The following is a 26,410-nucleotide window of genomic DNA, read 5'->3' as shown; positions in this document are numbered from 1 at the left end:
CACTTTCGACTATCACATTCCAATCGAATGAGCCTGTTTTGAAGTTTCTACGACAACGCCTTCTATAAAAACCTTATATGCCCCCAGGGCATAACTTAAAACCCTTGCCCTGAGGGTTGTGGGGAAATGGCCTTCTGAAAAACACATTTTTTCTTTGTAAATAAACTTCGTTGAACAAAATGGCTATCTAGAAATTTTGATGGGTGTTGTATGGGGGAAGGAGGGGCGTGGGGGGGGGGCCTAGTTTCCCTCCAATCACTTTCGACTATTAAAAAGGGCACTAGAACTCTCAATTTACAATCGAATGAGCCTCTTTTGAAGTTTCTACGACGACCCCTTCCATATGAAGTGCACTGCTCTAAAGGAACAAAAAATAATACATGATACATTGTGCCAACATTGTTCTTATACACCCCCAGGGCATAACTTAAAACCCTTGCTTCGAGGGTTGTGGGGGAGTGTCCTCCTCAAAAACATTTTTTCTATCGGGAAATCAACTACGCTGAACAAAATGGCTATCTCAAAATTTTGATTGGATGTGTTTGGGGGAATGATGGGCGTGGGGGAGGGGTTAGTTGCCCTCCAATCACTTTTGACTATTAAAAAGGGCACTAGCCACTCCAATTTCCAATCGAATGAGTCCTTTTCGAAGTTTCTACGACAACTCCTTCGACACGAAGTGCCTCTCGAAGAAACAAAAAACAAAAAACATATTGTGGCCACATCGTTCTTTACTTGGGCAGCGCTACGCGCTGCCTATGATGTAGCTACGTTTTTCATGGTCCATTCCAAAAGGAAAAGGGGTAGTGACACCCTCTACTATAACTAACTATAATTACACAATCCAAGAATACTAATTTTATTTCTTAGCCGATTTCCCCTCCCCCCTCCAGAATCTCTGGGTCTGGCAATATTTCAAAGGTATAATTTAAGAAAAGATGTACTTTTTGCCCCCTCCCCAGGATTCATATAAATTTGTACTACTGTATTTATGCAAATTAATGAAAAAAGAAAACTCTCACCGGAAAGCTCTATATCCGGGTCACAGCGACCTAGTAAGAGTTATAAAGAAAAATGCACTTTTGCCCCCCTCCCCAGGATTCATATAAATTCGTGCTACTGTATTAATGTAAATTAATGAAACAAGAAAAAGGTTAACCTTAAGCTCTACGTCACTCTGAAAGATAGACTAGCAGTTTCTCCTCAAAAGATTTTAAGGCATTTACGGCAGAGTTGCTACCGGTGCAGCATCGTCTCTCATGATTTTGAAACCTATTGCATCCAAAAAAGACTGGAACATACTTTCCTCCCTGGACTCCTACCATACTTTCAAGCACCTGAGCAGTTCGAAGGCGAGATGGAGTGGGCTCTCTCGGGGTTTTTACACCATAACTTAATGTATCCATTATTAATGGGGTCAAAGATTGAGGGACCATAGAACAATCCACAAGTGACAACCTTTCAAATATTGAAGGATCCAGATAAGCTGCCTTTTGGAAAAGATTAATTGCAAAATGAAGGCTTGTCAAAAAGTACTTTCTTTTTAATTCTTTTAGGGGTGCAGTAATGGGACTATCAACGGCTCTAGAATTACAAAAGAGATTTGCCAATAGAATTACCAATTGGATATGTAAGAAGAACTTACCATTATAGTGGTATTGTGCATGGGAGAAAGTACGGTAATAGCAGCTTCTAGTACATTCCAGCCATTAGACATAAGCAAGGGACTCCTAATAGAACCGTTGCAAACGTCAAATGTGAAAAGCTATTTCCAGGCTAACTAAGTTTTTTGTAGACTTAATTATTTCTAATGCGCTATTCCGTCGCACTTTCATGTCAAAAGAGATACGAGAATGAAGGCCACTCTCTTTACAACAATCTTTTTAAGTCACCATGCTGGACAGTGGAAACTTTTAGTTTTCTAAATAATTTTCGCAGTTTTTCGAATGTTTGAGCAAGTGTAAAGTTTCTTTGAAGGGCCTGTGCTGCAACATCGTTTTTTGACAGACCCCCAACTCCCCACTGTTCTTCCCCATTATTTTCGCCAACCTCTTCCGTATCACCTCTTCCTATCAGTTTTATCAGAGTCTTTACTTCCGGAGTTTTCACAACAAGGAACAGTAAGACCGTCTGAATAATTTTCACCAGTTGGATCGGCATCTTCGACTTTATGAAAGGATTCCAAGCAATCTTCTTCAGGGATCATTGGCTAAGTTTCGAGTGGACCAAAATCCAAGAGAGTGCGTAACAGATAAATGAAGAAAATGTTCAAAACATGAAGTTCGGGAAAGTGCTCATAGCCTAGAGTCACAATGCGGAACATCTTACCGGTCAGTGGAAGCTTCCTGATTGCAACTTGGATTGCTGGAAGGATGTTAGTAGTTGTATGAGAATGATTAAGCCTCTTCAAAAACAAAACACTTTGGTGCAACCTCTGCTCATTTTTCATCTTCTTGGGGTAATAGGTAGTGGGGTAATCTTCCTGGGGTAATAAAAGCATATTCTTTTGTAGACCAGCAGTCACAAGTCAACCTAGCCTTAGTGGCAGACCGTAAAGCAGCCTTCTGTTTAACTTTTTGTTTTCTGGCAGAAACATTTATCTGACGATATAGATGGTTTCCCAGGATGGTGAAGTGAAGCCCCATGTTGTTTTTTAAATAATCTGTTTCATATATGGCTTATCAAACACAAAGGTTGCAATTTGTCCTTAAACAGGGCTTTGCAGCAGAGTTTCGGTAGAGCACCTTGTTTTGATCGATTGGAAATAAAGAATGGTCGCTTGTCTCCTGGACAGTATCTGTGCAACTTTGCTGCTCAGTTTACTGAATAATGTACAGTAAGAAACAAGTTGTTTTTAGTTGAACTAAACTACACCTTTAATGTCCTCCTATTTACACACATACATACTCTCATCTGACTCCTAGGCCCTAATTCTGCCTAGCTGAAACAACATAGTAGCACTATTTGATATATTAGACACACTGAGTTCCATCATTTTACTTACATCTCAATTTTAAAATTGTATGAGGCGTAACCACGCTTCTTCACAATTTCAAATTATGATTTAAAACATTATTTTGTAAGTTCAAAAGTCTCGAATATTTCATTCTCGTATCACTAAAATAAAATCAGAAACAGAAGAAAAACAGGTAAAAAAAAAAAAAACAGAAACAGGACGACATAGCTATTTTAAAAACAGAAACAGAACAGGTAAATAGAAAACAGGTCATCTGTTTCTGTTCTGTTTCTGTTTTTTCTGAACTAACAGAACAGAAACAGGTACTTCAAAAACAGAACAGAAACAGAAAACAGAAACAGTGCCCATGCTTAATCCTGGATAGGTTAAATAAAATATACCAGCTCATGTCGTTATACGCCTTACTGACAACATGGCGGAACATGGTTAGTAGTTAGTAGTTAGAGGTGATTTAGATTTGTTTTCTTTAAGAATTCGTAGGCTAATTAACATGGTTAGGCTTTGGGAAAGAAAGTTTTAGTGGTGCCTAGGATGCGGGTGATGAAGGTGGCTTATTTAGAAATGTTGAAGGGCAGCTCAGGTAGGGGGTGACCTACCAAATTAAGAGTGCATTATATCAGTGTGGACTAAGTCATTTGTGAGGGGGGGGGGGTGGTTTAGGGCTCGAGAACATGAGGGAACAAGTAAATGGGTTAGTTGAAAGGATTTTACAGGACCAAGAAATACAGGCATGGCAGGCCCAGCGTTTGCTTTCGAATTCACTGGGTCTTTATTGTCGGTCGAAGGAAATTTGGGGTGAAATTTTGTTTTTAAGGTTGGTTTGAATAAAAATGAAATAAAGTTATTAATTGAAATGAGGGCTGATAGTTTGTCAATGGGCCAAAGAAGAAAGTTTATCGGGAAGGAAAGGTCAAAGACTGGTCCTCATTATTTGTCCTATGTGTGGAGGTTTCGTTGAGAGCGTATATCACTTGATGTGTGAATGTGAGGAGCTGAGTGATTGGAGACTTTAAGTGTTTGGTAGAGGGAATTATGATTTTGAATGGTCGGTGAGAGTCTGTGCGGATGAGTGTTTTATGGGTAACAGAAGTTTGGTACGGTTCCTTCGTCTCCCGAGGAATCATAAAAGTACATTTCTGTAGGTTCATGTTAGGATTTGTGCAATTTTTTTGTTTATATTTTTTGCTATGGCCTATGGACTTTCAGCGCAAATAAATTATATTGTATTCTATTCATACTCCATTTTGATCGATGTAGTTACTTAATCGTACATAAGAGTCTCATAGGAACTTATGGTGCAAAAACGTCATTCGTATATGCATTTTGTACAAACGTTCGAGCCTTTTCCCCTCCCCTAGGACTAAATTTGAATTCCCCTTTCTGAACTCTCCCCCTTCCTTATTTAAACTCTACCCGAAAGCTTCAACTCCTTCTCCCAAGCTGACCCGAGGATACTGCAGATATGCTAATTCGAAGACTAGAGTGGACATAGTGTCTTTCAATTTACCTCCTCCCCACTAGTCAAATTTATAAATTCCATCGACCCTCAAATACTCCTTCGAAGTTTCAACTTGCTCCCTTAGGCCATTCCCAGGATGTTGCAAATCATAGGCAGCGCGCTAGCGTTGCCTAAGTAAAGAACGATGTTGGCACAATGTATTTTTTTTCTCCATACCCGGGCATATCGTATCGAAGGAGTTGTCGTATAAACTTCTAAAAGGGCTCATTCGATTGGAAATTGGAGTGGCTAGTGCCCTTTTTAATAGTTGAAAGTGATTGGAGGGCAACTAAGCCCCCCCCCCACGAACATCATTTCCCCAAACACATCCAATCAAAATTTTGAGATAGCAATTTTGTTCAGCGTAGTTTATTTCCATATAGAAAATATGTTTTTGAGGAGGACACTCCCCCAAAACCCTCTGGGAAAGGGTTTTAAGTCATGCCCTGGAGGCATATATGGTTTATATAGAAGGTGTTGTCTTAGAAGCTTCAAAAAAGTCTCATTCGATTGGAAATTCAAAGGGCTAGTGCCCTTTTTAATAGTCAAAAGTGATTGGAGGGCAACTGCCCCCCCCCCGCCCATCATTCCTCCAAACACATCGAATCAAAATTTTGAGGTAGCCATTTTGTTCAGCGTAGTTGATTTCCAGATAGAAAATATCTTTTTGAGGAGGACACTCCCCCACAACCCTCGGGGCAAGGGTTTTAAGTTATGCCCTGGGGGCATATAAGGTTTTTATAGAAGGCGTTGTCGTAGAAACTTCAAAAAAGGCTCATTCGATTGAAAATTCAAATGGCTAGTACCCTTTTTAACAATCGAAAGTGATTGAAGGGCAACTAGCCCCCCCACGCCCATAATTCCCCCAAACACATCCAATCAAAATTTTGAGATAGCCATTTTGTTCAGCGTAGTTGATTTCCAGATAGAAAATATGTTTTTGAGGAGGACACTCCCCTACAACCCTCGGGACAAGAGTTTTAAGTTATGCCCTGGGGGCATATAATTTTTTTTTTTATAGAAGGCGTTGTCGTAGAAACTTCAAAAAAGGCTCATTCGATTGGAAATTCAAATGACTAGTGCCCTTTTTAATAGTTGAAAGTGATTGGACGGTAACTATCCCCCCTCTCACACCCACCTTTTCCCCAAACTCATCTAATCAAAATTATGAGATAACCATTTTGCTCAGGATATTTTAAAGTTCTGGAAATTAGGTCTTTGAGGATGACAAACCCCTCCCAGACCTCAGAATAAGGGTTGTAAGTTATGCCCTGGGGGTATATTCAGGTTTTATAGAACGCTTTGTCGTAGAAAATTCAAAAAGGGCTCATTCGATTGGAAATTGAAATGGATAGTGCCCTTTTTAATAGTCAAAAATGATTGGAAGGCGACTATCACCCCTTCCACGCCCACCGTTTCCCCAAATACATACAATCAATATTTTGAGATAGCCAGTTTGTTCGACGCAGTTAAAATTCAGGAAATTATACCTTTGAGCAGGACACTCCCCCCCCCATAGTCTTCAGAGCACGGGTTATAAGTTATGCCCTGGGGGCATTTAAGTTTTTATTGAAATCTTTGTCGTAGAAACTTGAAAATGAGCTCTTTCGATTGGAAATTCAAAGGTCTAGTGCCCTTTTTAATAGTCGAAAGTGATTTGAGGGCAACTAGCCCCCCTCTCTCGTCCATCACTCCCCCAAAAACATCCAATCAAAATTTTGAGATAGCCATTTTGTTCTTTACTGAAAAATACAAATGAATGTGCATTGTCAGTTCAATATATATATATACTGATATGTAGTAATCAAAATGTTAATATTATTTGATTTATTAAAGTTATAAAAGTTAGAACATTTATATTTTTTTTCAGTAAAGTGCAAATTTTGTTCTGGCCTTGGGAAGGCATAGGGGTTTTGCGCCCAACTTATGTTAATTTCTGTTCGTTTTGAGTTTGACTCGGTTATTTATTGTAATTTCTGTTCGCTTTGGGTTTCATATATTTTTCGACGCTCATTTGTGGTAGTTTCACGCTTGGTAGATTATGTGATTTTATTTTTGCTCATTTTTTGTTTAATGGAGTTCTTTACTTTTCTTTGAAAAACTTATTTTACGGAAAAAGTTTTTTTTAATTAATAATTTAAAAAATCAGATAATTATAGCGTCTTTTATTTTACTCAGGTATACGTGTTGATTCCAGAGTACACTTTTGCGAAACTCCTGTAATCTTGGTCTAGCGAATGATTCGTAAAGCTCGCTAAAAAAAAGAACAAATTAGGAACAAAGAGCTTTTGGCCAATTTTGACACCAGCCCTCCTATCACCCTACTTCCGACAATATACATGATTTTCTGGGCCCAAACAATAATCTTTAAAGTTTCGATCTAACCTGACACTAACAATTAAACATTCTCTCCTTTCCAACTATAACATTAATGTGTAAATAATGCGTAACTTGTGTAATTTATCATACTTGACCAAGGGGTTGTCGAGATTATGTCATCCCTTGAGACGTACTCGTATTTGTTCAATCTTTCAAATATTTTAAACCAATCTTAATATCACAAAATTTTCAGTGGACTAACTCTCTAACCATCTAACTCTCAAAGAGGACAGTAGAAGTTTTAATATCTCATTCCTATGATGCACTTTCGTTCTGAGGATATGGCAGATGTGCCAAGAGGGTTTCAAATTTCAGCTGTTCATGAAATATAGCGGATGCGCCCTATTGACCAGGTGTAGACGCATAGTGTCTTTTGGTTTAGTTCAAAATCACCCTCAACATTCTCTGAAAGGTTCAATTTAATATGTGTAACCAGTCTTGAGATATTGCGGATACGTCATTTCGACAACTTGGATATACCTGTATTTAGTTCCACATTTTAGTTAACATGTACTGCAAGTTTCAAATTAATGCCAAGCCATTTATGAGATACTGCAGGTTTACCATTTTTACAACCTAGACACATAGTGTCTTGTAGAGGGAACCAGACGTAAGTGGCGTCGGTCGTCTCCAGAGTGTTCTGTAGTGGGCAGGGGTTGGAACTTCATCGGGGTTGATGTTTTGATAGCGAGTCGACCGCGGATGACGTCCGCCCACCTTGTGCGTGGTCTACCTCTGGGGCGTTTCCAGCCATTTGCAGTTGGATTAAAGTCCAAAGTTATTCGAGCGGGTGTTTGAGTGGGCAGACGAACTAGACGACCCTACCAACACAGCGAGGGAGACTCGAGCTGCTCAGACAGGGGGTAGCAATTTAAAAGATCGAAGGATCTCTGAGTTCTGTACCCTGTTAAACCATCTAACGCGTTCGATTTTACGGAGGTTGGGCCAAGTCTCTAATGAGTAAAGCCTAACTCTATCTACCGAGGCAGAGTAGACTCGTGCTTTTGTAAGGCGACTGATCCGGGGTTTGTGAAATATTGTTCTCAGAAGACGGCCGTAGACGGTATTCGCCTTTATCACCCTTGCTTCTCGCTTTTACCATCTCTGCATCTAGATTTCCATTTGAGCAGAGAATTGAACCAAGGTAGGTGAATTATTTCATATCTCAACATTCTGTCCGCGCATTTCTATAGATGTCGGGGGTTTGGATGATGCCTTGTTCAAAAGCCTTATTTTGGTCTTAGACCAGTTTACTTTGAACCAAGTTTTCCTGCGACAGACGCAAGCGTTTCCATTGCATTTTTAAGCTCACCGAGACTTTCACATACCACTGCCGGATCTAGGTTTTTTTCTCAGGGGTGGGGGCAAATATAGATTTTACCACCCCCTGCCGCATCACCGATGCTGTATATAGGCCTATTACAGTTTTTGTTTAGGGTGAAAGTGGAACACATTTCTTGGGAAAATAATAGTATTAATATGTATTTAATACATATATGTTATTTATCAAAAGTGGTGGTTTTTTCAACTCACAATTTATTTTTCCTACTTTTGAAATACGAGTATTGTTACTGATTCACTTCCCCATATAGCCTTAAGCCTAAGCCTAGCAAAATGATTGCAGGTTAGGTTAATCGAACATAAAACGTAACATTCATGGAATATATATTTACCCAATACAATTATTAAACAGTTCATGGTAACAAACTGTAAGTCAGGAGCTACTCGGCCAAAAGTAGCCATAAGTCTAAAAACAGAATTTTGACAATAATAGATACATCGAAAAAATTCGTTTTTAATGTTGATGCCAAATGTATATTTAATGAAGTCTAATGTTACCCATCAAAAGCTAAGAGCCTGAGAAAATTTGCCTGATTTTCAAAGAAATCGGAAACGCCTAGAAAAAGTCAAAGAATCCTAATGAAAATCACACCATCAGATTCAGCATATTAGAGAACCCTACTTTAGAGGTTTCAGGACCCTATATACAAAAATGTAGAATTTGTATTTTTTTGCCTGAAGAAGGATCAAGGATGTGTTTTTAATTTTTTTTTCCTTTTTTTTCCAGATGTGATGGTCATAAAAGATCTGGAAAAGCCTCGTTCAAACGGAAATTAAAAGTTCTAGTGTCCTTTTTAGGTGACCAAAATATTGTTGGGCAACTAGACCCCTTCCGCGCCCCTTGTTTCTCCAAAGACATCCGATCAAAGTTTTCCGAGAGGCATATTGTTCGGCATAGTTGACAAATCAACTGATATGCCTCTGGGGATGATATGACCCCCCCACTAGCCCCTAAAGAATGGTCAAATGAAATTTGCCTGTTGTTTACATATAATATTTGTTATTGGGAAATGTGCAGACATTTTCTTGGAGGGAGGAGATATTCAGCAGGGGGAGGGGGCGATTTTAAATGGGGGATATTCCCCGTTTAGAGGGAAGCTTACTTCAGATTTTTCCAGGTTAAATTTTACATAGAGGGAATTTATTAGAATTCATATATGGAATTCGTTTTATTTGTCTTACTTTATTTTTTGGCGACACAGTTTTATATGTGCAGATGTTCAGGAGGAACTGTCCGGGGGAAATTTTCTGCGGGGTTGGAAATGTCTGGGGGATTCTCTACGGGAAAAATTATCCATGGGGAATTTTCTAAGGGAGAAATTATCTGTTGGGGAACTTTATGCTGTACAAAATTTTCCATTGGGGGGGGGGAACTTTCAAGGAGGCGGGGGGTATTTCAGAAGCGATTTGAAAAAATAATCAGAAATTAATAAAAAATATATATTTTTTAAAGTAAGGAGAATCTTCCAGGGGGAATTGTCTGCAGGAAGTTTTCCCAGGAGAATTTTCAACGAGGATGGAATTGCCCAGAGGGAGTTTTTCGGGGGAGAGGAGATTTAACACAGCATGAATTTTTCATGGTGGAATTATTCGTGTGGGAGAGTTTCCACGGAGGGAGGAGGTGGGTTTCCCGGCATTATTTGAAAAATAATCAGAGATTAAATAAAACACTATATAAAGCAAGGAGCAACATAAAAATTCCAAACGAACAGAAATTATTCCATATACGATGGAGGCTGCTCCTTCCTCAATCCCTCAATCTTTATGCTCAAGTTTAAATTTTTGTGCAAATTCTTTAAGAACAACTCTTGATGCAGAAGGGCCGTTTAATTGGAATAAGAAGTTTTCTTTGAGTACTAAAAAAATTCAGCGTAAAAAGTGGGCAGGGTACCTCCCTCACATAGAGATGATTTCAATTCGTTTTAAGTTTAAATATTGCCCCTTGCTTTTAGTTGAAAAAACTCGTTTCTTTATTTAAAATTAAATAAAAAAAACAAGTTTTTTTAACTGAAAGTAAGGAACGACGTTAAAACTTAAAACGAAAATAAATTATTCCTTATATGAAAGGGGCTGTCCCCTCCTCAACGCCTCTCTATTTACGATAATTTTTTTTTGTTTTTTAAAAAATTAGAGTTGTGAGAAAGTCAAACTTTAGCTTAAAGAGCGTGGCGTTGAGGAGGGGCCAGCCCCCTTCATATACGGAATAATTTCTGTTCGTTTTAAGTTTTAACGTCGTTCCTTACTTTAAGTTAAAAAAACTTTTTTTTTTTATTTAATTTTTTAAAGTTTTTTAATTAATTAAGTTTTTGATTTTGTCTCACAGTACAATAATAATTAAAAAAAAAATTTAATATTATATTTGTTTATATTTATTTCTCGAAACTTGTTTAATTTTATTTACGAACGTTTTTATTAGTAATAAATATACGTAAATTAGAATTAACTTACGTAACGAACTTCTATATTAATAAATTTTTAACACGTATATTAGGGGGTTCGCCCCCTAGTCAATACCCTGCTCTTTAAACTATAGTTCGAATTTTTTTTCCAGTTCTTTAAAAATGACCTCTTAATCACAATCAGTTGATCAGTTGAAAAACTTGTTTTTTTTTATTTAATTCCTGATCTTTTTCTTTAATAATGCTGGGAAATCCGGCGCCCCCTTCATAGCAATGTCCCTTCCCCCATGAAAACTTCCTTCATGGAAAGATCCTTCCATATAGCCCCCGACCCTCTCCTTCCCCCACCTACCAGAAAAAATCTCCTCTGAAAAAGTCTGTATACTTCCTAACAATACTATATGTTACTGAGTAAAGTTCATAACTTTCAGCCCTCCCCCTGGGGACTTTGGGGGATCAAGTCATCCTAAAAGACATTTTTATCATATTTTCGACCGTGCTGAACAAAATGGCTATCTCAAAATTTTGATCGGGTGACTTTGGGAAAAAAATAAGCGCGGGAGGGGGCCTAGTTGCCCTCCATTTTTTTTGGTCACTTAAAAAGGGAACTAGAACTTTTAATTTCCGTTCCAAAGAGCCCTCCCACGATATTCTAGGACCACTGGGTCGATACGATCACCCCGGGGAAAAAAAAAAAAAAAAAAAACAAACACACAAACAAATCAACACGCATCCGTGATCTTTCTTCTGGCAAAAAATGCAAAAATCCACATTTTTGTAGAAAGGAGCTTGAAACCTCTACAGTAGGGTTCTCGGATACGCTGAATATGATGGTGTGATTTTCATTAAGGTTCTATAGCTTTTAGGGGGTCTTTCCCCCTTTTTTTGAAAATCAGCCAAATTTTCTCAGGCGCGTAACTTTTGATGGGTAGCTCTAAACTTGATGAAAGTTATATATTTGAAATCAGCATTGAAATCTAATTCTTTTGATATATCTATTGGTATCAAAAACCCGTTTTCTAGAGTTTCGGTTACCATTGAGCCGGGTCACTCCTTACTTACAGTTCGTTACCACGAACTGTTTGATAGTATAAAACATAACAATCTACTTACTATATAATCAGAAATATCAAAGTTGGAAATGCATCTTTTTTTTCTGTTTTACAATTTCAATGCTGCTTTCAGGAATAAATATGAATACAAAGATTTTTTTTGAAAGAAACTAAAACAAAAACATTTTCTAGCTCTTGTTTTAGCAAATTTAGCAAAATTTTTCAACCAATTTTTTCCCAATAATTTTGAGAAAAATGTAGGCAAAATCATTTTTGAGAAAAATGATTACGCTAACTTTGCCTTGGAACAATTAATGTTAGTTTCTGTAGCTAAATCTAACCACTTTCATTTCAAAACTGTTTCGACATGAAGTAATGACATAAGTATGACTTTTATTATTATTACTACTACTAACAACTCACCGCAGCACCAAGCCGTCTGAGGCCAACACAGCCACGCACATTCCTCCTCCATCCCAATCTATTCAAAACCTCCCTTTTTACACCCTCCCACGAAGTTCCATTTCCTTTAAATCTTTCTTTATGATGTCCTCCCGCCCCAGACGAGGACGACCTGCTTTCCGTTTAGCCCTAGACGGTTGGCTGAAAAGAACAATCTTCGGCAATCTGTCATCCTTCATCCGCACAACGTGCCCTAGCCACCTCAACCTTTCTTTTATTATAGCTCTAGAAAGCGGGATTGAGCCACATTTTTCGTACAGCCTATTGCTTGAAATAGGGTCAGTCAGCCGCATACCCAGAACAATCCTTAAGCAATCTCTCTCGAAAACATCTAGCAAATCCTCATCCGCTTTTCGGAGCGCCCATGCTTCAGAGCCATATTTGACCACTGTCATCACTGTAGCTTCTAATATTCTAATCTTGGTTTGCAGACTTATATTTATGTTCTTCCAAACTGTTTTTAATTGTGAAAAAAAAAAACACCCTGAGCCTTGGCTATTCTACTTTTGACATCTTCACTGCTCCCACCATCTTTACTAATAATACTACCAAAGGAGGTGAAGCTGTCCACCCGATCAATCTTTTCATTACCCAACTTCACCTTTTCATCTTCACTTATTCCTAGCCTTAGTTACTTAACATTAATTTTCAAACCTATTCTAGCACCCCGAACTCGCAAAACCTCTAAAAGTTCATTTATTTTGCTCACACTTTCATCTAGGATGCTTAAATCGTCAGCATAATCTGAGTCCAGGAAACTTTTTCCTCCCCATTTGAGTCTGTGGTTACTCATTGCCTTTCTTATGTTCCTTAAGATAAAGTCTATCAAAATAATCCATATAAAGGGGGACAGAACATAACACAGCTTAACTATTGATTTATTGTAAAACCAGCTGCTAACCTCATTTCCTAACTTAACCGCAGCAGTGTTATTCTCGTACATAACACTAATCACTTTAATATATTTGTCTGGAATACTATACAAGGACAAAACCTTTACTAAAGCTCTCCTATCAACAGAATCGAACGCTTGCTCATAATCTATAAAAGTGAGGACCAAAGGTGTTTGACCAAATTAAGGACCAAAGGTGTTGGCTTAATTAAGGTTTTCCTAAAATCTTTAGGTACTTCCGCTTTTTCAAAAATCATATTCATAATTTTCAGTAACTTATTTCTAACCTTAGAGCCACCATATTTAATAAACTCATTTACCACACCATTAGCACCTTTAGCCATACTATTTTGTAATCCTTTAAGTGCTGTCGTCAAACCTTCCTCACAGAACAAATGCTCCTTTACATCCAAGGTATCAAAAAAATTTTAATTTTACTTTATATATTTTCCTTCAGCTTTATCTAGGTTTAGTAAATTCTCAAAATGTTCTGCACGGCTCCTATGTCCTTTTTTTCGTGGCCTCTTGAAGCTCGCCTGGCTTGCCGTCAAGAAAGGTCTTATGGTCTTTGCGAAGCATGATTTTATGCAGTTTGTTTAATTGCCTATGTGTTGTCATGCTCTGCAAAGGCGAGCCTCTCGTCTGTGATTAGTGATGCTGAGGGGTTCGTTGCTGATCCAGTCTTTTTTCTTACGCTGTTTAATTCCAGCAGCATTAGTTGCCACTGCAAATTAGTCGCACTACTCAAAAACCTCGAATCTGTTGGATATTTCCACCCTAATACCGCTCGGCCAGAGCATCGTCTTGCTAGATGCGGTAGGTTTCCGTCTCGATAGATGCGGCAATTCTGCAGAGACGGCAGCCATCGCTGACTCATGATGATGTAGTCGAGCTTCTTCTTCATTGACCCATCATTACTATACCAGGTATACTTGGCTATGTCAGATCTCTGAAATCAAATGCTAGCAGTAGTAAGATCGTGGGCAAGACAGCAGTTCAGCAATCTCTCTCCATTGTTATTTAGGCTATCCACTGTTATGGTTCCAACGGAGACATTCCACAGGCCCAACTCACTTTAACTGCTAGCATTCACATCTCCTAGGAAGACGATATAGTCATGGGGAGGCGCCGACGAGAGCTGATAAATTAAGAAGGTTTATACCTCATCCGTTTCTTTTTCTCGACTTTCCTTGCTCTGAGGAGCCTGGATGTTACTAATGCGAACGACAGGACGGCCTTGCGTGCAGTGATATTCAGTATCATGCACCTCCTCTTTTCTGACTGACTTCACCAATGTCCTCTTTACCATTAAAAGGGAGATGTGTTTCAGTAGCTCCAGCTATTGTCACTTCCCCCTTCAACGTTCCCTGAAACTTTCACCATAACATCCTTTGCTTTTTGGGACACTCGGGATCAAACAGACCGTCTTTTCCCAATAATAAAACATTTGTGCAAGAAATGGGCAACTGGCATAACCTACAGCCCTTGCTCCAGGACTTTGAGAGCACCTCAAAAGGCCGTCGGAGGGGACGGCTTTCCCTCTAATCACCTTTGACTCTTAAAACGCCACTAGATGTTTTATTTCAAATCGAAGGAACCCCTTCCAACGATCGCTCCCCCTATACGAAGTGGCCCGAAAAGAAATATATGAAAGCGACTGTGCTCTTTGCTTAGGCAGCGCCACTACACTGCCTATGATAAAAATTGTTTTCTAATAAAACTATTCAACTTGTCTTATCAGTTTCTCCTTGAGTTAAATATAAAAAAACAAATAAAGAATATCGAAGGAGTGATACTACACCACGAGAACTTACGTCCATGTATCTTTTAGGTTAGTTATCCTATCATGGGAAGACAATTTTTCAAAATTTCATTGGAAGACAATTTTATTTGTGGGCCTGACGTTTTGCATTTTTGTTACATAGAGGAGCTTAGAACATTGATTTTCGTTCTATCCTCCTGCAGAAGTTTGGTTTAAATGTGTTTTTTCAGTCATTTTGTTGGGTTATAAAGGAGGCTTTATCTTTTCTGCCTATTTTACAAAATGAAACAGATTGGGGATGCTTATGAGCAATTTTACACTACAGCAGAGTTGTAAACAAATCCCACAAGAAAAAATATGTATTAATATATATATATATATATGTGTATATATATATATATATATATATATATATATATATATATATATATATATATATATATATATATATATATATATATATATATATATATATATATATATATATGTGTATATATAAATACTTAACAAGAAATACATCTAAACAATATTAAAATAATAAAAAAGTGTATAAAAACTGAAAGAATCTCAAAAAAGTGTTTAAGCATGTAGATACATACATATTCTAAGGGCAAAGTAGTTTTCTATTGTACTATGGCATCTTTTAAACATATTATTTAATGATAGTGGTATATTATATTACTGACCCAGTATACAGTATTGGGTCTTAAAACCATAAAACAAAGACAGCTTCAAGCTTTATCCAGGAAACGACAGATGGCATAAATCTTGTCCAGTTTTATTTGATCCAGATAAGGACAAATTCTAATGATACATTTCCTTAACACATCTTTCAATGCTTTCCATCGAGTCAGGACTTTTCTTAATTATGGATTATTTCATGCATTTTTCTGTAATCTGACAGGAAGTTGAGTCAGCTATGTAAATGAGTAGCGTCTTTCTTTTCATTTATATGCTTAGCGTCTAAATTTTTTTGAGACGCAGTAACCTGGTCCTCCCCCTCCCCAGGCTTTTTAGTAAAGCTCAGCAAAACTTTACACGACAGTAGCGCCAGTTTGTAGATTAGTTTTTAAAAATACCCACTCCTTATCAGCATCAGTATTTAATCTCTTACACTAATTAATTAAGCCCTATAATTTTATAATCTTACACTAAGTAATTAAGCCCTCCTCAGTATCAGTAATGATAAAGTTCTTACACTTTACGACAAATATTAGTAAAGAAGATGATTTTTTTGCTAACAGATTGTATACATCATATTTGTTTAGCTTTAAAAGATATTAAATAATGATAAAACTATATAACCAGAGATGGTGGTGCCTTAAAGGGGGAGTAATATAAACGATTCTGTAAGGCATTAGTAAAATACATTTTTTTTTTCTAAACTGAAGCACAATTTATTCAAATTACACATAAACAATGAATAGCACAGTCTTTTCTGTACACAGAAAAGACTGTAGAAAAAGCAGAAAAAAGAAAAAAGAGAGGATCTTAATTTGGGTCCGTCTAGATTAACAGTGATGAATATATCCATTTTTCATCTCAACGTATGAATTTAAGTTCAGTAAAGAAACAGGTAGCGCTGCATTATTTCCAAGACAAACTTTAATTTTGCCTTTTCAGTAGTCATACTATGTGCTTAATCAAAAAAAATAAATGTTTCAACTTTCATACCTTAATGTGTCTTTGTAGTTCACAAAGTGGTTGGGATAGATGTTTAGCACACGAAGACTCGGAAAACATAGTTAATTCTGTACAATATCCACATCGAAAGGACTTCAAAACAGAGCCTTTGAGTTTCCACTGAATATTGGATATAGCCAATACAGCTCCATTTTTAACTACTTTATTCCAACCATAATACTTCACTCCTTTCCAGCATTTGAGGTAAAGATAGTGTTCGCTTGTATCTCTAAGTACTGGAAAAGAGAAAAGTAAGAATTCAAGTTTTCATTAGTTTTAAAACAATACGAAGTCCCTTCAAGTAACTTAGTCCCTAACGTAGGGATTTTTTTCCAAGACCACACTGCTTTTTTCTATGACGAAACAGATAAGAGTTCCAAATAGGGACAGATCCTTTTATTGGACAGTGAAATTTAAATATATACAAAGCCTGTAGATATTTCGATGACACAGTCGGTCCTCATCATGAGTAGAGTTACTAACTCATCAGTATCAGTAGAGTATCATCCTCAGTAGAGTTAGTAACTCCACTGATGATGATGACCGACTGTGTCATTTGAATATCTAGAGCCTGTGTATATATTTCTGTTCCACTGTCTAATAAAAAGACCTGTCCCTATTTGGAACTATTATTTGTTTCGTCTTAGTCCCTAATAAAGTTAAAATTCAATTTTTCATTAGTTTTAAAACAGAGTGAAGTCACTTCAAGTAGATAAGTCCGAAGAAAAGTTAAAATTCGAGTTTTTACTAGTTTGAAAACAAGGTAACTTAGTCCCTAGAAAAGTTGAAATTCAATTCTTCATTAGTTTTAAAACACAGTGAAGTCCCTTCAAGTAGCTTAGTCCCTAGCAAAGTTAAAATTAAGTTTTCATTAGTTTTAAAACAAAGTACAGTCCCTTCAATTAACTTGGCCACAGTTTACACAATATTTACATAGCAATTCCAGTCATTCCCTGAGCAAAACAGGAAGGTTCCGATAGTGGATCACTTAAAATCACATTATTATTCGGAACATACCTAATATACACATAAATATAGCACAGTTTTTCTTCCAGGATACGCATATGTTTGTGGGACAGCATTCCATCACACAAGATACTTAGGGGTATGGCAAACTTAAATAAAAACTACCAGCGCCGTTTTTTTTTTTAAATTCAGCCCCCTTTTTACCTTTGATTTTCATAACTAGATATATTTGGGCTCATTTGTAACCAAAACTATATCCTGCAGACTACCCTAGCCGTAATTATTTTAGTAGTCAATAAAACATAGTTAAAAAATAAAATCATTTTTCAGAAAATTTTTCTGTTGTACCCGTATACAAATCCATCTTAACTGAGTCCAAATATTCACGATTTTATTCACAGAATAACATTTTGAACACAACTTTATCAATTACTGGGGCTATATTCAAGAACTGAATTCTATTGATGATAAATTATAAAATAACAAAAAATAATCAATTATCGCTAATAAAATTGAGTTCTTGAATAAGTTTTGTTCAAAATACTATTCGGTTAGTATTCATCATTTCATTTATAACTATTTCATTGAATTAAATCTTCATTTAGATAAGGTTGTTTATGCTTACACAATTCACTGATCAGCACTGTTAATTTTTCTAGTAGCGCTTTATTTATAAGACTTTATATGGCTTTAGAGCATACACAAGTCACTCATTGGTTCTCTAGCTGAGTTGGCATAAAGAATGTTGAGCCAGAGTGGAAGCTGGGCAAGTGTTGAGCCAGGGTTGAGCCAGACACAAAAAACTGGAGTTATTTCTAATACAGTACTAGATCGATTTTTCTGAGTTATACCATTCGACGAGGCTTGAGATAGTAAAACACTGAGGCCTGAACTAAATCTTACCACATACGAGACTGCCTTTAAAGACGTGTACATACAATTATTACAATTGTGCATTATTAGTACCGTGTTAGCATTCAGAATTGAAAGCTCCATGGAATACAAGAGCTGTTTATGTGAGACTAGGAAGAGAGAATGACGAACAACAACCATAAAAAGAGAAGAAAACGTTGGTTATACTTTTTATAAGTACCCCTTTCCAAAACACAAAATGCAAACTTCCCTCCCCCTCCAAAAAAAACCCTGAAAGTGTTAAATCAACCCATCAGCCGTAAGACATAATAGGGTTGACTAACCCAAACTGCTATAAAAAATATATATATTTTATTAATTAGACGTAGTGGCTATATGTACAATGAAAAAAACTCGCTTGGATCGAGGATTCAGGTACTCACTGTATAAGCCCACACCATTATTTTTAGAGCTGAAGATTTATGACTGTCTGGGAGTTACAGACACTCACCAGTTATATAGGAAGGACGAAGAGATTATGTCTGTATATAGTGCATATACAACTTAAGCCAGAACTACATTTTGGGCATAAATAACCGATTAGTTTCGGGTGAATGTTAACACATCCAAAACTGTCATGAAAAAACAAATATTCAGGTTAAACTATTAGTATGGCAGAAGACACGATCAATTAAACATGGTCAATTGATTAGCTTGCATAGTATATCCAATAAGATTAGCTTGCATAGTACCAAGCATTAGTTTCTCCAGGCTATTCCTTCTTCCTTTTATTATCATAACAAATGCTCAAATTTCTAAGAAGTTGTCTTTCGTGATTGCAGGCAGGAATGTAAATAGCGGAGAGGCATATGATACAGCCTTCAACCCCAAAAATCATGATCTTCATTATTATTACTGTTTATTTCAATATATGTATACTCATTAATATCGAATTTTCTCGCTTAATTTGCCTGTTTTGTATGTTCAATTACCCCCCCTCCTCAAAAATAAAGAAAAACAAATACCCCCTAAAAATATTTCTACTTATGGGGTTGACAAAGCCCCTAAGGGTTTTGGATTTTTTTTTCCACCCTATATTATATATGTTCTATTTCTATGTTCAAATTTACTTCTAAAAATTTTGTCAGTAGAAACGAAACTCTTAAAATTAATGGCTCTTTTTTTAATTTGGTCCCTTTTTCGGGCCCCAAAATGGATTCCTACCTGGACGTGTCTGGTAAACTGGATTTGCAAGGATGTAATACCTTAAATTATCTACGCCAAAGATACTACATTCGGATCCTTACTTCATAGCCCCCCAGATAATGATTTTCTTAGAAGGAAAAGAAAAGGTTTGAACACGGTGAGCCAAGAGCCCAAGTCAGATTTTTTTAAAGTAATGATACGCCTCTAATAATTTGTTCCGGGTGTAGGGATTTATAAAACCGGTTAAAGCTTTATTTTACTCTGAGTATTACTAATCTTGCCTACGGGGACTTAAGTCCTACTCTCCTTACCTCCTAAGGTAGTAAAGGGGGTAGCACCAACCTTACATTATTGGTTTAAATGACACCATTCTCTATTGTTCAGAAAACTAGAATTGTTGCCTTTCATTTCTAAAGTGAATTTTTAATACCTAGGGGGAGGGATAGAATGCAGTTTTACAATCTAGGAGGGGAGCAATTTTGAATTTTTTAGATTGATTTTTTTAATCGAAATAAGGATATTGTTCAAGGATATTACCAAAAATAGGTATTTTTTTTTTAATCTTGGGGATGGAAGACAAAACATCTAAGGAGGGAGGGGCAAATGCTTCCCCTCCTGAAATTGGCACAGAGTCTTGATATTACTAAAGAAAATATGGCTTACCAATAGTTTGGTAATCAGATACTCCATCCTCCACATAAACAACTTGAGCAACGATGTCGAATTCAAAAAAGTCTGGTAAAAATTCAGGGTCATACAAGTCTGAGATCTTTGTACATCTTCTTTCCCGGTAATTCGGCGATTGGGTGCTGACAGGGCGTAAAATTGTGCCACGACCTGTATTTAAACTAATCTCCCACGATTTGTTTCCAGATGATGAACTAGGATTCAATCTAAAAGAAAAGGTTCTTGGCAATGCTTTGCATTTTAAAATGAACTTGCAATACTCTTTTTATTAAAGCGAAATTCAAGAGCCAATTGGTAGTTTAGTCACATGAAACAATTAGGAATATCATGAAACATTTGGATTGTCATACCTTTTTGTGATAATGAGAGCTCTCCGGCCAATTTTCACATAAGCTTTCCCTTAGACGTACTCATATAGTTATAAACGAAAACTGAATAGTTTTTCTTTAAGTTTTTCTTAAGTTTTTAACAAAAGTCCTTAAGTTTTTCTTTAACAAAATAAAAACTAAGATGGAGAAATTGACGTCCTGAATAAATTTAAGACCTTTAGTTCTTTTTGTCTAGAGCCATATTAACGAAAGTAAAATAAAAATCTTCTCAGTTTATGTCATTTGCTTTATTTCTCAGCTTAAATACTGCCATTCCAAACCCTTACAATTGTTCTGTTTAGCTTGGTAAAGGATTCTTATATTTTGAAACACTTTAGGAGGTAGTACTATCCTAATTGCAAAACACCCCATTGTATAAGTATATATATATATATATATATATATATATATATATATATATATATATATATATATATATATATATATATATATATATATATATATATATATATATATATATATATATATATATATATATATATATATATATATATATATACTGGTACAATATTAAAGCGCTTAGGAAATTATATTCTTCATTTTGCGATCATTCTATTCATTTTTTATGCTTGCGGGAAAGCTATCGTTATCTGCAGGTATTACTGCGCACCATAATTTACGTCGTTTTATGTAAATAATTGTTAAGTGTGCGAGTTTGCTTTTTTGTTGTTTTTTTTTTTTTTTTTTTTTTGATAAAATATGTTTTTCCTTTCTAAGATGTTAAAAACGTTTGTAATTCGTTAAAAGAATCCTATTTGCGATATTGCCCAATTATTTCTTCAGAGGAATGTAAAATCTTTCCAAGCAATACTAAACAATCCTGTAAAATTGTTGGGTAGTTTCCTTCGTCCCTAAACATGGCTTCAGTTTATTTCAGAAACATAAATCTTATTATTATTTTTACTACATTAATTAGTAAAATTAAAGATTTTGAATCTTTCAACTGGTATTTTGATATTCAGTTCAATAAGATATTTTTATAGTAAGCTCATTCTAATAACTTCCCTGTCACTTGTTTCTTCTTTGGCGTGTTTTGGATTGAATCTATTCCCTCTAATGATTAGTGAATGGGCTTGATTTTCAATAACATACCAATCCCTTTCTTAGCTAGTAAGTTAAGATTGAATCGAGAATATATGAGGTATGGATTAATTTTACACGAAGTTTGGTAAATAAACCCCGGACGGCTCCTGGGTGATCAAGTTGGAAATTTTGATTATTTTTTGTTTGGGGGGAGAGGATGTAGGGAGACTTAAACTTTATGTTTGGGCGAAGGGGGCAAACTGTTTTTCTTCAATCCTAATAAAAATTATAAGCTATACATTTGTTTTCTGCGTATCGTCCAACAGCCTATTTTGATCCAATCTTATCTTAAAGGAACAATAGCACTAGGTAAAGATAACCATTATCAATAGTTAGAAAGACTAGAAGTCAATATTGCTCTGAAGGTAATCAAACTAAAAAAGCAATCGTCTTGTATCTAAACGAGTTACCTGAACATCTCAAAAGCAGCACCCTCTTTCAAGGCCAAAAAGCTGTCAGGAGAAGGTCTCCAGAATGTTAACATTACCGAAAAGAGACTGTTAGGTGTCATCGCGTCAACGATTCTCATCTAGAAATAAAAGATGTTCCCAATGACAAGACTACCTTTCTTCGACGAGTGACATATGTATAAGACATAAAGTAGGTTCGACTAACCTAGTAAAGGAGTGTTTAAAACTTTGTGACGATAATAAAACAAAAATATTTTATATGAAATCAGACAACAATCTTTATTAGGGTTAAAGTTTCTAAAGGGATGAAAGAAATACAAATACTAAAAAGAATTTCAATTAGTTTAAAGCACTTCCTTGATTCTACAATATTTACAAATTTTAAATGAAAAAAAAAAAAAAACCTTCCGCTCAAAATCATAGATTCAGGTGTCATAAAGAAACAGAAAAAAATAATTATATGTCACCAATTTGCCCTTTTCTCTTTCGTTTTTCTGCTTTTGCGAACTCAAAATGTATGAATAAGGAACACATACTCGTATTAACGGTACTGCATTCGTCGAGTTATTGCATTCCTCCATTCGCTTGTAAACTTCTCTTTCAATATCCTCTTGTTTGGTACTTTTGAAGCTAATATCCTTTTCTTCATCAATTAAAGTTCGCCGTCTCTTTTTATCCGGTTCTTCGTCAATTTCAGCTTCTATTTCTTTTTCTACTTCTTCAAGTATCTAATAAGAGAACAGCTATAAACAACGAATTTTGAAAAAAAAAATAGTGAAAATATGCATGAAAATTAGCTAAAAAAAAGACAGGAAAAAGGGAATTGAAATAAAAACATTTTTAATCCGAGTGAAAAAGATAAAGGAGAAAGAAATATAATTTTTCAAAGACAATGCTCTAGCTTTGCCTACAGTAAAGGCAAAAAGGCTTCAATGTTTTACTATTTTTCCCCCGAGGCGCTTTACAAGGAAGGATGGTCTTGTAAACTTTGGAGAGGGCTCATTCAATTGGAAATCAAAAGTTCTAGTGCCCTTTATAAGAGTCAAAAGTTATCGGAGGACAACTAGTTCCCCCCACGCCCTCTTTTCCCCGAAAACATCCGAGCAAAATTTTGAGATGAACATTTTTTTCAAAATATTCCAAAGATCATACAACAATACATCGGGGATTGAATAAACTCCCTAGAGGTCGGGGACAAGTATTATAAGCTATGCTCAAGGAGCATATAAGCCTTTTATTGAAGGGATGGTCACAAAAACTTTGGAGGAGGCTCATTGAATTGGAAATTGAAAGTTCGAATTCCTATTTTCAGGAGTCAAAAGTGACTGGAGGGCAACTAGCCCCCCCTCCCCAAACACCCTCTTTCCCCTAACACATCCAATCGAAATTTTGAGGTTGCCATTTTGTTAAAATAGTTCAAACATCATATAAAAATGCCTCCGAGGTTGACAATTCCCCCAGAGTCCAGAGGCAAGGGTTGTAAGTTATACCCCGAGGGCATAAAAAGTGTTTACGGAAGAGGTGGTCGTATAAACTTTTGAGGGAGATTATTTGATTGGAAATCGGAAGTTCTAGGGCCCTTTTTAAGAGTCAAAAAGTTGAGACAGCCGTTTTGTTCAAAATTGTCCAAAGATCATATAAAAATGTCTCCGGGGCAGGCAAAACCCCTAGAGCCCGGGGTAACGACTGTAAGTAATTTCCCGAGGGCATATAAGATATTTATGGAAGGGGTGGCCAGATAAACTTTACTGGAGGCTCATTTGATTGGAAATTTAAAGTTAGTATTCCCTTTTAAAGAGTCAAACGTAATTAGAGGGAAATGAGCCCCCCCCCCCCCAACGTGCCGTCTTTTCCCAAAATGCATCTGATCGAAATTTTAATATTGCCATTTTGTTCAAAATACACCAAAGATGATATAACAATGTCTCGGGGGTTGACAAAAACCCGCAGAAACCGGGGCAAGGATTGCAACTTATGCCCTAGGGACATAAAAAGTTTTTATGGAAGGGGTGGTGGTATAGACTTTGGAGGGAGTTCATTTGATTGGAAATAGAAATTTCCATTCTCTTCCTAGGAGTAAAAAATGATCAGAGGGCAACCAGTTCCACCACTTTCATCCTTTTCCCCCAATGGATCCGATCAAAATTTTGGGATTGTCATTTTGTTTAAAATAGTCCAAAAATAATTTGGCCCTGTGGGCTGGGGGGGGGGGGGTCCAACCTTGGAAGCATAGCTGTTTGGCCTTTGGACTATTTTGAAAAACACGGCTATTTCAAAATTTTCACCGGATGCAGTTGAGGAAAAGGGTGTGGGGTTGGGAGTGGTTGCCCTTTGATCACTTTTGTCTCTTGAAAAAAAGAACAACAACTTTCAATTTCCAATTGGATAAGCCCCCTCCAAAGATGATACTACCAGTCCTTTCACAGAAACCCTATATGTTAACAATGGGCAACTTCCATAAGTTGCAGCCTTTGCCCCGGGGCTGTGGGGGATTTGTCAACTCTTTAGGTATAGCTATTTGACTCTTGGACTATTTTTAAAAAATGGCTATTTCAAATTTTGATCGGATGCATGTGGGGAAAAATGGCGTAAGGGGAGGGTGACTGGTTACCCTCCAATCATTTTCGACTCTTAATAAAGGAACTAGAAGTTTCAATTTCCAATCGGATGAGCCCCCTCCAAAGTTCATACTACCACTCCTTCCACAAAAACCTTATAAGTTAACAATGGGACACTTCCATAAGTTGCAGCCTTTGTCCCGGGTCTGTGGGGGATTTGTCGACTCCTTAGTTATAGTTATTTTACTTTTTGGACTATTTTGAACGAAATGGCTATTTCAAATTTTGATTGGATTCCTGTGGGGGAAAAGGGCGTAAAGGGAGGGGGTCTGGTTACCCTCCAATCATTTTCAACTCTTAAAAAGGATACTAGAACTTTCGATTTTCAGTCGAATGAGCCTCCTCCAAAGTTTTTCCGATCACCCCTTTCATACCGAAACATATTAGCAGACAAGACGGGCATAACACATCTTATTAGAATCGGATTAGTGCAAGGAAATTAAATAAGTATGATTAAGTTCTTACCCCCAAGAAAATTTGCCCCTGCATTCCTCAATGTAGCTTATTTGAATGCCACATTACATTACCTGGATGTCAGTAGTGTAGCTACAATGCTTACAAGCAGACAGTCCCCCCGCCATACAAGCAGACAGTACTCCTTTATAGTGTCAATTAAAGGTAGCAGACAGATAGGACATTACTATATCAATTAAAGAGAGAAGACAGGTTTATGGATGCTTTATGTTTATGGATGTTTTATGTTTATGGATGTTTTATGTTTATGGATTTTTATGGCTCATTGTACTGGTGTTAAATATCATGTTTTCTGTTAAAAGTCATGGCCGTTTTCATGGTATGGTGATTCTTTTTCTGGTATGAAGTTACGAAGTTCTGTCTGTTAAGCAATATGTTTGGGCGTGTTTTTTTTAAGTTTGACCTTGAACACGGGTATAAAAACTCTGACGATCAGTTATTCGAATTGTTATGGATGTTTTAATGTTAAAAATGATTCTTCATTATGGTATGATTATAGGCGTTGACAGAAAAGAAAATGGTAAACCATCTGAGGGAATGCTAACTCCTATTCAGAGATACATATTTTTGTTTTATTCGCGCGATTCTCAACTGTGTTCGGTATAATACACAACTACCATTTGGACAGTGTTGTAAGGTCCCCTACACCAACCCCAAGGACCCCCATCCCCCAACTTTTTGCCCCCCCCCCCGACTCCTGCCCCTAACCCCCTCCCCCCAACTTTTTGCCCCCCTCCCCCAACTCCTGCCCCTAACCCCCTCCACAAGCCCCTGCTAACCCCCCCCTCCCCCACTGTTTTTTTTAACATGATATATTTTTTCAACTTTTTTTAAAATCTCTCTTCTTCAGAATGCAACAGTGACAAGGTAATCCACGACAAAACACTACTGAAATATTCCAACTCTTACATTTCGACGATAAAAAATACAAAATGAACTTTGAAACATCTTTAGAATGTAACAGTGATAAGGTAAACCACGACGAAAAACTACTGAAATATACCAACTCTAACATTTCAACGAAAAAAAAAAATCCATATTGAACTTTGAAACATCAAGATAATGTAACAGTGACAAGGTAAACCACGACAAAACACTACTGAAATATTCCAACTCATATATTTCAATGAAAAAAAAAATCCAAGATGAACTTTGAAACATCTTCAGAATGTCACACACAAACCCACATACACAAAAACACACACACAAAAACACACACACACACACAAACACACACATAAACATACACACACACACACAAACACACACACACACAAACA

General features: G+C 36.6%; 1 protein-coding gene across 1 annotated transcript in view; it reads right to left on the bottom strand.

Annotated features, from left to right (window-relative positions):
* Positions 1 to 26,410, bottom strand: part of LOC148954009 (uncharacterized) — a 112,582-nt gene that overhangs the window by 21,017 nt on the left and 65,155 nt on the right. Inside the window, exons 11-14 of the mRNA XM_089085740.1 lie at positions 22,575 to 22,766; positions 22,039 to 22,157; positions 20,133 to 20,362; positions 16,437 to 16,681 (exon numbers count right to left, since the gene is read on the bottom strand). Coding sequence (XP_088941866.1) covers positions 16,437 to 16,681; positions 20,133 to 20,362; positions 22,039 to 22,157; positions 22,575 to 22,766 — 786 coding nt within the window. The remainder of the gene's footprint in view (positions 1 to 16,436; positions 16,682 to 20,132; positions 20,363 to 22,038; positions 22,158 to 22,574; positions 22,767 to 26,410) is intronic.

This window comes from Artemia sp. Qi Xiang Cuo, chromosome 3, assembly GCF_049724085.1.
Source record: "Artemia sp. Qi Xiang Cuo chromosome 3, ASM4972408v1, whole genome shotgun sequence".
Lineage (NCBI taxonomy): Eukaryota > Metazoa > Arthropoda > Branchiopoda > Anostraca > Artemiidae > Artemia > Artemia sp. Qi Xiang Cuo.
This window is presented reverse-complemented; position numbering and strand designations above follow the sequence as displayed.